The sequence below is a fragment of the Pongo abelii genome, chromosome 11, assembly GCF_028885655.2.
Source record: "Pongo abelii isolate AG06213 chromosome 11, NHGRI_mPonAbe1-v2.0_pri, whole genome shotgun sequence".
Taxonomy (NCBI): Eukaryota; Metazoa; Chordata; class Mammalia; order Primates; family Hominidae; genus Pongo; species Pongo abelii.
Window position 1 is genome coordinate 135,450,368 of NC_071996.2, and position 11,202 is coordinate 135,461,569.

The 11,202-nt window shown below is 54.9% G+C and overlaps 1 protein-coding gene across 1 annotated transcript; it reads right to left on the reverse strand.

The window, feature by feature from the left end:
* Window positions 1-5,878: 5,878 nt before the first annotated feature.
* On the reverse strand, window positions 5,879-10,187 carry NPPC (natriuretic peptide C). The gene is made up of 3 exons (XM_002812985.6): window positions 9,939-10,187; window positions 9,184-9,494; window positions 5,879-6,095 (listed from the first exon to the last, which is right to left on the reverse strand). Exons 1-2 carry the CDS (start codon window positions 10,026-10,028, stop codon window positions 9,204-9,206), a joined length of 381 nt encoding a protein of 126 aa, XP_002813031.1. The 5' UTR covers window positions 10,029-10,187; the 3' UTR covers window positions 5,879-6,095; window positions 9,184-9,203.
* Between the last annotated feature and the right edge of the window lie 1,015 nt (window positions 10,188-11,202).

Below are 11,202 nucleotides of genomic sequence, written 5' to 3' on the forward strand. Positions count from 1 at the left end.
GCGAAAATAAATAGATTAGAAAATAACAAAAAACAATTAAAAGCTTATATTCTGATAGCTGAAATAATTAAAAAGTTAATGAAATGGTCGAACTTCTCATCCTCACAACAAATTGGAATGTAATTTATTAAACAGTTTCTGGCTCCAAAGCTGGTTTTTTTTTTTTTTTTTTTTTTTTTTTTTAAGACAGAGCCTCGTTCTGTTGCCCAGGCTGGAGTGCAGTGGCGCGATCGTGGCTCACTGCAGCCTCAGGTTCCCAGGTTCAAACAATTCTCCTGCCTCAGCCTCCTGAGTAGCTGTGCCACCCAGCTAATTTTTGTATTTTTAGTAGAGATGGGTTTTCACCATGTTGGTCAGGCTGATCTCAAACTCCTGACCTCAAGTGATCCACCTGCCTTGGCCTCCCAGAGTGCTGGCATTACAGGCGTGAGCCACTGTGCCCGACCTCAAAGCTGTTTTTGGAGGGGGCTCCATGCAGGGAGGTATCGACGTGGACCCAAACTCACAACACTCCAAAGTGAGACTGACAGACAATGCCAAGTCACGAAGAGGAGGAACTGAGACTAGAAGGAGCTGGAGAGGAGCAGCTGACCCTGCCTTGGCTTTTGGTTCATGGACCAAATGCCTCAATGAGGAATGAGTAAAAGCATTCACTTCTCCGTTCTTGGGGTCTCCACTCAGAGTCCCAGGACTGGTGGGCTGCCAGCCATTCCTCTCGTGCTCCCTGAGATGGCCAGGCTCTTTTCCTGCCATCTGATATTCTGCCATTTTCCCAGCATCTTTCTCCAACTGAGCACACAGATGGCAAATCACAAAAATGGCCAGGTGAGATGGGGTGCTCACACATGCCTTCAGGATACACAGAGAACAGATCTCTGAAATATATCTGCAAAAGGATCTAGAAGAAAGTCTCAGTAAACTGTGCTACGTTCGATGTTGGATGCGGGAGGACGTGGTCTCTGTGAATCAGGAGCTAAAATGAAAAGGCAACAGTGAGATCAAAAGGGAACCAGATAAGACAAAAGGGGAAAAGGATCAAATACAGAAAACTTACAAAGAGATAGAAAATGTGGTGGAAGATTGAATCAGAGGTGTGAAAAACAAACTGAAATTCTCGGACAGAGTATTCGGACAGAGTAGACCGTGGGGATGCTGGGGGTGAGGCGGGCTGCTCTAGGGCTGGTTTGCCCTGGAGAAGAACTGACTGGAGCTTGTCAGGAAACATTTCTCTTTCTGTCCCTTCACTGGACAACAAATGGCATCTGTCCAGGGCCCGGACCAGGATCGGATAGAGAACATCAGACACTCTGCCATCAGGGAGGGGACACTGTCAACTGGCACTCTCTGGGGCAGGCAGGGAGGACCAGTGATCCACCAGGAAAGCCCATTACAGCTATAAATGTGAGGTCACTCCCAGGATCAGACCTGCTAGTCACGCTGCGCCCACACTTCTGATGTGGTCAGTTTTGTCTTCTGCAACCAAGATAAGAAATTGCCTCTAGAGAGGTGGTATCCGCCCCTGCCCTGCTGCCTGGCCTTATCCCTGTGAGTAGGGAGTTGCTGGCCGACACTTCAACCAAGGCGCTCCTGTGCTGGGGGGTCACAACCTGCCCTGGCCCCTCCCACTTGCTGCTTGGGTTCTAGCCAATTGGACACACCAGCAGGAGGCTGGAAGGGAGGGGAGAAAGAAGCCGAGGTCTTTCTCATTCCACATCCCTGCAGGAGCTCCTGCCCCATGGCACAGCTCCTGCCAGACGACACCTCACCCAGCTCAGCTCTGAGGACGGCTCCCTCCCTTCGGCCCCAGGGAAGAAACTGGCTTTCCATTGGGCACCTCCCTCTCAGCTGCCCCCCGACTCCGGAAATTGTCACTTCCTTAAAGCTCTTCATGTGAACCATCGGAGTCAAATCTCGGTTTTTGTTTTGTGTTTTTTTTTTTTTTTTTTTTGAGGCAAGGTTTCACTGTCACTCAGGCTGGAGTGCAGTGGTGCAATCTGGGCTCAGGTGATCTTCCCACCTCAGCCTCCCAAGTAGCTGGGACTACAGGTGGGCCCCACCCTGTCCAACTAATTTTTGTATTTTTTGTAGAGATGGGGTTTTGCCCTGTTGCCCAGGCTGGTCTTGAACTCCTGGCCTCAAGTGATCCGCCTACCGCGGCCTTCCAACATGCTGGGATTATAGGCATGAGCCACCATGCCCGGCCTCAAATCCCATTTCTAATGGGCCCGTCACTGATGCTTCCTCCCCACTTACCCCCCACAACTGAGGGTTGGGGCTGCTCAGCCTCCCCCTACCACTCTCCCGACTAGGCTAAGGGCTCTTCCTAAGGCACCAATGGGGTCTGGATATTGAGGCTTCTCTGATCACCCCTAGGGCACCTCACCCATGCAGAGCCCTATCTCCCACCACCCTTGCAGGTCGTGACTGTCAGGGGAGGCCCTCTTGCTTGTTTGGCAGGGAAGGCAGGCTCCCAGACCACTTGCTGTAGGCCTGGTGATACCGCCCCACCTCGCCAGGGCCCACACCACCTCCGTGGCAGGTGCACCACCTCTGCCCCATGGGCGCTGCCTCTCAACGTGATGTCCTCAGATGAGCTTGACAGACTGGGCCTTTCCTCCAGGCGTGTGTGGGGGCCCAAGGTAGGCTTCCCAGCGCTGCTGGGCCAGGGTTTCCACATGTCAATAGCTGCGACACCAGGGACCAGGCATGCCCGGCAACTCCTCCCCGTGGGCCCCCTGACTCCCCCAGTGGCTGCGCTGCTGGAAAGGCAATGAGGCCCTCCAGCCCCCGAAACTCTCTTTGCGTCTGCTGTGCTCTGGCCTGCCCAGCCCCGTGGCGTTTCCCAGGAACTCTTCTACAATTGGTCTTAGCTAAAAGGCCAAGAGGCGATCAAGAGAGTCTTTCCGCACTGCAGAGATGGCCGTTTTGAGAGGACCGGGACTCCAGCGAGCCCCGCCTGGGTGCTGTTTCTCTAAGCTGGCCCTGGCTGTTGTCACCTCAGGTGGGAAAGAAGCCACAAGTGCTCCAGGCAGCTTGGGTATTAGAGGCTCCCCGAGAGGAAGGAGGCCAGGACAGAGGCCCAAGGCTGGAAGCTCTCAGGTAACAGCACCTGGGCATCTCTGGAGGTGTCAAAACACTTCCCGTTAGTTATTGAATATTTGTCAATCCTTCTGGGCTTTCCTGAGGAAATCCCTGGCTGGGACAACATATTCCAGTTGCTGCTGAGGAAGCAGTTGCAGGACTTCAGGTCTGGATGTAAAAGGGGAGGACTGACTGTATGGCTGTATCCTAAAGCGACAGGCGGAGGGGCTGGCCTTGACAGCGGAGGGCCGTGCTTTTTGTTTACAGGCAAATACGCAGGACAAGAGCACTTAGGAGGACGGCATGTGTAGCTTGGGCCTGAGAGGCCTTACTGGCCCAGAATACTGGCAGCCCAGGCACTGTCCACAGGGAAAACCCTTGAGCTTCTAGTGGGGGTTCCCTAGATCCCAGAATTCACCATCCCTTCTGCCTCTGGGCCTTGAGAAGATGTGCCTGCCTTGCCACCAGCAAAGCTGGCAGTGTCAACTTCTGCCACCCCCTGCTCCCTCCCTGGTCTGTAAGGGGTCTGCAGACAGCACAAGGAGCTGGGGCACTCACTGGCGAGGCTCGGGTGCTGGAGCCCTCAGCGTCAGTGATGCGGGCCCATGATCTTCCAGCCACGCAGGTGGGAGTGGGACAGAGGAAGGTAGCCATGCTCTGGGTGGCTTCCACAGGTGTCCCCAAGGAAGGGGGACTGGAAATGTCCTCTGGGGCACCTGTGGAAGTTGAGAGAACTTTTGAGGGAAGTCGTAGAAGCTGGAACATGTCTTTTCTTTCTGTTGCGTGTGTGTGTGTGTGTGTGACAGTCTCACTCTGTTGCCTAGGTTGGAGTGTACAGGGGTGATCACAGCTCACTGCAGCCTTGACCTCTGGGGCACAAGCAATCCTCCTACCTCAGCCTTCCCCCGAGTAGCTGGGACTAGAAGTGGGCACCACCATGCCCAGCTATTTTTTTATTTTTTTGTAAAGATGGGGGTCTTGCTAAGTTGCCCTGACTGGTCTCAAACTCCTGGGCTCAAGTGATCTGTCTGCCTCGGCTTCTCAAACTGTTGGGATTACAGGTGTGGCCACCGTGCCCAGCCAGGAACATGTCTAAAAGGGGATTTCTCACCTGGGCAATGTCACTGTGTTGGCTACTCACACACTTGAGAGGTTGCTGCTGGAGGGCTACCTGGAATAAAGGTCCCAGGGCTCAAACACCCACAGAAAGACCAGGTGCCACTGGCTACCTCCCCAGTGACAGTTTTCCTCTGGAACTCCTCTCGGTGCCTGTGGACCCATGAGCACAGGGCAACACTGCTCCCAATTCCCCTGAGCAGAGTGCCCCCGATCCACTGATGTTACTGGCCCAAGAGGGTATGTCCCAACCTTCCCCTAACAGGGGACAGATGACGGGGAAGGCTGCACAGGGCTGTCATCCAACCAAGCACGTAGTGAGAGTACCTCGGAATTATTTCAAAGTTTCCTGCTGGTTTTAGGAGAAGAGATTCTAATCTAAATTATATTCATGAATTCTAAATTATATTCATAATTCCACCCTCATAGCTCCATGGGGCATAGGAAATGTAATTGTTAGTGGCTTCAAGTGAAAAGAAAACCCACAACCCTCCCACAAAGCGCAGCACACTACAGATATGAAATTTGATAACGCCTTTGCCTTCTCTCCAAGGTCTCGGCTCCCAGCTGACCATGGCATTCATTATGAGGCACAAACTACCCATCCTAGGCTTTGTGAGCAAGTCTAGAAAACAGAGTTGCTGAGATTTGTAAGGTGACCTGGCCAATTCTGCAAGATACGCAGAAGCCTTCTAAATCTCCCCCAAACAGAGAGGGAGTTAGCAGCTATTTCTTCCACTAACAGCCGAAGATGGAGTAGAATTTACAGGACCCTAAGTCAGCTGAATTCAAAATTAATTTTTTTTTGAGACGGAGTCTCACTCTGTTGCCCAGGATTGGGGTGCAGTCTGCGATCTTGGCTCACTGCAACCTCTGCCTCCTGGGTTCAAGCAATTCTCCTGCCTCAGCCTCCCGAATAGCTGGGATTACAGGCACCTGCCACCACGCCCGGCAATTTTAGTAGAGATGGGGTTTCACCATATTGGCCAGGCTGGTCTTGAACTCCTGACCTCAGATGATCCACCCACTTTGGCCTCCCAAAGTGCTGGGATTACAGGTGTGAGCCACCACGCCTGGCCGTTATTAATTTAATTCATAACATCTGACTTTCTAGCAGTCAGGTGTTTGAGCAGAGCTTCCTGACCTGGCTGAGCTGGTCAGAATCACTTGGGACGAAACTTACACAGCCAGTCCTATCAGATTCGGTAGATCAGAGGGTGGAGGAGGCAGGAATCTGTATTTTTAGCAAGCCCTCCAGGGGATTCTGACACAGATAAATCCAGAATTGGGAATCTGCCTGTCAGATCTATTTGGAGGCAATGCCTTTTCTTCACATTCTCCCTCTTTCTCAGCCTAAGTCCTAAAAAATACAGGCAACAAGTAAATAAAGACAGTTTTCAAGATATTCATGGAATGACTTTTTTTTTTTTTTTACATTTTTTTAACTAGTTAGGACAAAAACATTACAATGATTGACTTCTTTCATTTAGTTACATAAATAAAATTTTTATAAATATCTCTTTATAAACAATATAAATAGCTTTACAACATAAATACATTTATGCATGACATGAATTTACAAACAGCAATGTTTTACAGCTGGTTCTGTCAGTCTCTTAAAAACTGTCCCTTGTCATCAAGTCGGTGTAGGTGTGTGTGTTTCACGTATATAATATATATATAATATATAACTTTTTATTTTTCATTTAAAAAAACAATAAAATCACAACCCCCTCCCCAAATAATAATAAAACAGCTGGTGTTGTGTATTCCCAGTACCAGGAAAAAAAGAGAAAGAAAGAAAGAAATGTAAAAGCCACATTGCGTTGGAGGTGTTTCCAGATGCTGGAGGCTGATGACCAAAGATGACCTCAGCACAACGGAGCCAGTTCCCAATCCTGAAACACAGAGCGAACACGGGACACTCAGTTCTGGCCCCTTAGCTGAGAAATCCTAGCAGGCAGGGTGGTTGTAGAACCTTTCCTCCCCTTCCCCCAGCAGCTTGAGGGATGTCTCCCCACCTCCACCACCCCCCTCCCACCAGGCCTTCCTGCAGAGGGGAGGGGCCTCCCACTGCGCACTCCCCAGGCCCCTTCTGCTTTGCTGCCCCAGTACAGGTGGAACCAGCGTGTCTGCAGCCCTCCTTCTTCCCCCAGTCTAACCACAGGCCTTGCCCTTGGCATTCAGGGAGGCACAGTGAGAGGAAGAGAATGGAAAATCTCCCATCCCTTTTTTGCTACAATGCAAACCCTCAGTCAGTGCTCGCCCGGGATTCGTGTGTCTGAGTGACCATGGATGGAAGCAGAAGAGAGACGTCTCAGGATCAGGAATCCTGGGTTCAAATCTCTACTCTGACGTTGACTCCCTGGATGACCCTGGATAGCTGGGAGCGTTCACCCATAAAATAGGATAATAGCCACCTCCCAGGGCTGGTTTTCAGATTCAACAGGGAGCCTCGGATTGGGCATCGGCAGTGTCTGGGTCACAGCCGCCACCCAGTAAACAGCACCTCCTTCCCTAGCTGGTTGTGCAGAGGAAAGGGTCTGGGTCCGGGTCTCCTTTAGGAGCAGAGGAAATGGTGTCTCACACCAGCTTTGGGGAAATGCATGGGCTCTGGGTTGAGCGTTGTCAGGGTAAACTCCCTGCTAATGGGTGTGTGGGTGCCCCAGGGCCCAAGGAAGGTGGCCTTCTGGGGCATTCAGTGCCCTCCCAAAGGACAGCATGCACAGAGGGGACCTGGGCCAGAATGGCTTGATGAACCCTCCCCCACTCCCTTCTCTGGCTCTGCCGTGAGTTTACACAGATGACAGCTGTCTGTGATGTTGCTGGGCCCCAGGGGCAAAGTGTTCATTCAGGTTTCACCCACACCCAGTCTCTGTCATTAGCATTTTACAATCAACACCTAGAACCATCAGCCACCATCATTACGGTGGCTTAGAGCCCAGGTCACCCCCTGCGTGGAGAAACGGCCACAACCTCAAAGACTTTTCATTAATGTGAAAAATCTAAGCTGTCTTTCTCTTTACGCCCAGTGATATATCCTGGGCATCGTCACCAGGAGCCTGCAGGAATGATGTTCTGCTCTCTCACTGGGAATGGGGGGCAGTGAGGGTGGGGTTTTTATTTTTCATTTAAAAAAATCCAAATAATAAATCCACACCGCCCTTCCCAAATAATAATAAAACAGCTGGTGTTGGGTGTAAGCTGGTGTTGAGGGTGTTGACGGTAAGTGTTCATCTATGCTAAGAGAGCTGGTAGGAGATTATTGAACCCCCCTGATCAAAGGGGTCGAGAATTCTTAGCAATGTGGATTCCTACTACACAGCATCTTTCACCACCCGTTTGGCCATCACTTGGTGATCACAGACAGCCAGGCCCAAGAACAAGGCCCCTGTGGGGATGCACATTCCAGGTGCAAACCAATGGAAGAGTCACTAACATTTGTTCAGATTCTAAAGTTTGAACTTGATGCTTAAATCAAACTGAAAATTTGAGGCCTCAGACTCCATCTCTTTGTTGTTTAGACAGGAGAGAAGAGAGCAAAGGCATTCCAAGGGTAGCTACTGAAGGCTGGTCCCCAAGTGTCAGAATCGTTCTTCTCCCTGGGCAGGGGAGAGCCAAGATCACAGACTACTACAGCCTTTGCAGAACTGGGGAGAAGCCCACAGCCAAGTGAGGTCTGGCTGCAAAGAGAGGAAGGGCACTGGTTAAAACCTCCAGCAGGTGGGAGTGCCCATGGGCTAGGGTGTGCTGGTTTCTCTGGTCATTGACAAATATTTCTAAGAGTGTGTTGGGGTACAGTGGGTCCTAGAGTGCCTTAGGCCAGCACTTTGCCCTTAAGCTGTTCAATATGGAGAGGTGAATGGGTTCACAAACTGTGAAAAAGTGTTCTGTACTGTAAAAAAGAGACTGTGCTGGACAGGCGCTCTTGTTTCCCTCCGGGGGAAGACCCGACACTGACAAGGGTTTCTGGGGAGGAGACAGCAGCTTGCCCGTGGCCTGGGATGGGACAGTCAAGGTGTGGGACAGGCAGTGGCAGCTGCTGAGCTGGAGGCAAGAAAGCGAGAAAGCCAGGTGAGCCTGATCCTAACGCACATGACTGTCAATGTCAGAGGCTGGGATGTTATTCAGTGGGCACGGGCAGGCGGCAGGAATAGAGAGGAGGGAAAGAGGAGAGGTGAGGCTCTCTGCAGCAGTAAATTACCACCATGCGGCACCCGGCAGGGGGTGGCGGTAGGGCAGAGGTTTCCAGCCCTAGTGCGGGGTGAGACCCCACACCAGAAACGGAGCCCAGAGCACCGGTTGGGTCGGGACAGGGTTGGTGAGGGACTCTGGGACGTGTTGAGTTCGAGGTTGGGGCAAAAAATATTTACTTTAGTGTCTTTCCTATTCCCTGAAATAGTGCCACAAGCACTGAGATTCACCCCTGAAGCTACCGGGCTGCAGCTGCCTCAGGACCCTGGACAGACCAGTTTGCCCACTGCCTGGGTTTAGAGAAGGGACAGGAATCGGAGTGTCCCAGGCAGAAGGGCGCCCTGACAGTGCCAACAGAGGGCTACTTTCACTGCAGGGGGCATGGTGGCCAGCAGATGATCGATGTCCCCTGGACTTGTGGGTGTAACCTTCCTTCTCTGCTCCCACAAACCCGTGATCTCCTCTCAATTCCCCCACCAGTTGGCCAATCGGGGCCAACGCTGCTAGTTCAGCTACGGTTCAGGGGTGGGTGAGACACCACCAAGCCTGTTTGTGCTTCTCCAGAAGAAGCCGGGTGGGTTCAACCAGGCTGAGCCGTTTCTGACCTTGCCAAAGTTCCCCGATCACTTTATCCTTCGCTTTCTTTGTCTGTAAAGTGGGATAATAAAGGGGGCGGCTGGCAAACGGCTAGCACAACTTGAGCAAAGCCGGCTCGCGCGCCTCCGAAGGCCGGCTGGGCGGCGGGCGGTCCCGGGCCGGGCTGGGGCTGGGCGCCCGGTGGGCCGTACTCACCGCCGCCAGGGGGCGCCGCACTAACATCCCAGGCCGCTCATGGAGCCGATTCGGTCCAGCTTGAGGCCGAAGCAGCCCTTGGACAAGCCCTTCTTGTTGGCTCCTTTGTATTTGCGCGCGTTGGGGTGCTCTTGCAGAAGGCGGGCCCACGCTGCCCGCGACTTGGTGTCCACGCGCAGGTCCCGGAGCAGTCGCGACCGGTCGCCCTTGAGGTTGGCGCCCCCGCCCCCGGGAGCCTTGTCGCCCTTCTTCTGACCGCCGCCCGCAGCCTGCGGCTCGGCCAGCTCCTCTCCCGGCGGGGTTCGCGGGACCTGTCGGAGGAAAGAGCGGGCAGGTGAAGGGACACGGGGCTGCAGCACGGGAGACTCTGATGCTCCAGCCCCACGCGCCCGCCGGCGCGGGGTGTCCCTCCCAAGCCCAGAGCCGCCCCCACCGATGCCGGCCAGCTTGGCCCCGCATCCACCTGCCACGCGGCCGCCTTCGCCGCTCCCTCCGGAAGCCCCCTGCCCTCCCTTTGCTGCTCGCCGGGCAGGCCACACTGGGGCAGGAGGCTGCGCATGGGCCGACGTTCTCCAGAGGCTGGGGAAGTGGACCCCCGAGTCCGCGCTTCGAGGGCTCCCCGGCTGTCGCCCACGCGCATCTCGGAGGAGACAGCCGCCTGCCTTCCCTCTCTCCTGGGTCCTGCGCGCCGCATTCTCCAAGCCCCCAGCCTCCCACGCCTCTCCCAGGCTCGGCGTCCGCACGACAGCACCCACCTTCGGCGGCGCCCCGGGCTTGGCTTCGGAGGGCCGGAGTGAGAGCAGCGTGAGCAGCAGGGCGCAGGCCAGCAGCTGGGAGAGATGCATGGTGCCGCTGGGGTCGAGGGGCGCAGACAGGCGGCAGCAAGGGCGCGCAGGTCGGCGGGCAGACCAGCAGGCGGATGCGGTGTAGGCTGGCTGGGCTGCAGGGCGAGCAGGGTCCCAGTGCTGCGCGGCGCCGGCTGGGTGCGCTCTGAGCCCGTGACTCTGCTCGCGCCTTTATAATCCAACCTGCCGCTGATGTCATCCTCCCGCCCACCGGGCCGCCCGGGCCAATGACACCACGCACGCGGCCGCGCCGAGGGCCGGGAGGGGGCCGCGGGGGCTCCCCTCCCTTATCCCACTCCGAAGGGATCCCGCGGCTCGGCGGGCTCGCTCCGGGCTGCACTTGGAGCGGCAGAGCTGCGCGCACAGGGGAACTCCATTTGCAGCGAGCGCGCGCCCTGGCCTGCCGAGCATCGGTGCGCCTGGTGCCCTGTGCACCCGCTGGGTCCTCACCACACTCACTCTACCTGGAAGGGATACGTAGCCCTCTTTGCAGGTGCAAAGACAGGCTCTGAGGAATGAAGTCACTTGCCCAAAGTCATACAGGCAGAAAGTTGGCGCTACCCGAAATCCACGCAGCCTGCTGGTTGCCAAACTCTTCCCTGGGCACCTGACAGCCGCAGGATGGCATTGCAGCTCCGCCTCTCACCTGCTGGTCAGGGCGGGAGCGCAGATCACAGCGACGTCGTTAAGTTGGGGAGGCAGAGGATGGGGTTGGAGGACTGGGGTGGGAGGCGCAGGGAGAGCAGGATTCGCCTGGGCCGCAGCGGGGGGAGCGCAAGTCTTCCACACTGGAGAGTGCAGGCGTGTCGCCAGCCTGAGTGTTTGAGAGCAAGGCGGGAACGAGGGGACTGCGAGCGCGGAACCAAGATATTCATGCTCATGCGTGTGCTCGACGGCATCGTGTGCTCGCCAGTTATGGCTCTAGGTTCACGTTCAGCCGGTTTCGGCCACACAGAACGTCCCTGGATCTGACTCCGCTGGTGAACTCCCTCTGTGGGAACAATGCGCACCTGACCTTGCCTGCACCCACGCGAGGATCTGCTGCTGGGGGAAGCCCTCTCCAGTATCCTGTGCACTTTCACAGGCTGCGGAGGGAGCTTCCTAGCCAGCGGCCCAGTCCAGCCTCTGCCAGCCGTGACAGGTGGTCAACTTCTCATTTTTGACTGTGGAGAGG

Coding starts and splice junctions, on each gene's coding strand:
- NPPC (XM_002812985.6), bottom strand. CDS start 10,028: ATGCATCTCTCCCAGCTGCTGGCCTGCGCCCTGCTGCTCACGCTGCTC. Junction 9,495..9,938: donor AGCCCGGGGCGCCGCCGAAG/GTGGGTGCTGTC, acceptor TTCCTCCGACAG/GTCCCGCGAACCCCGCCGGG.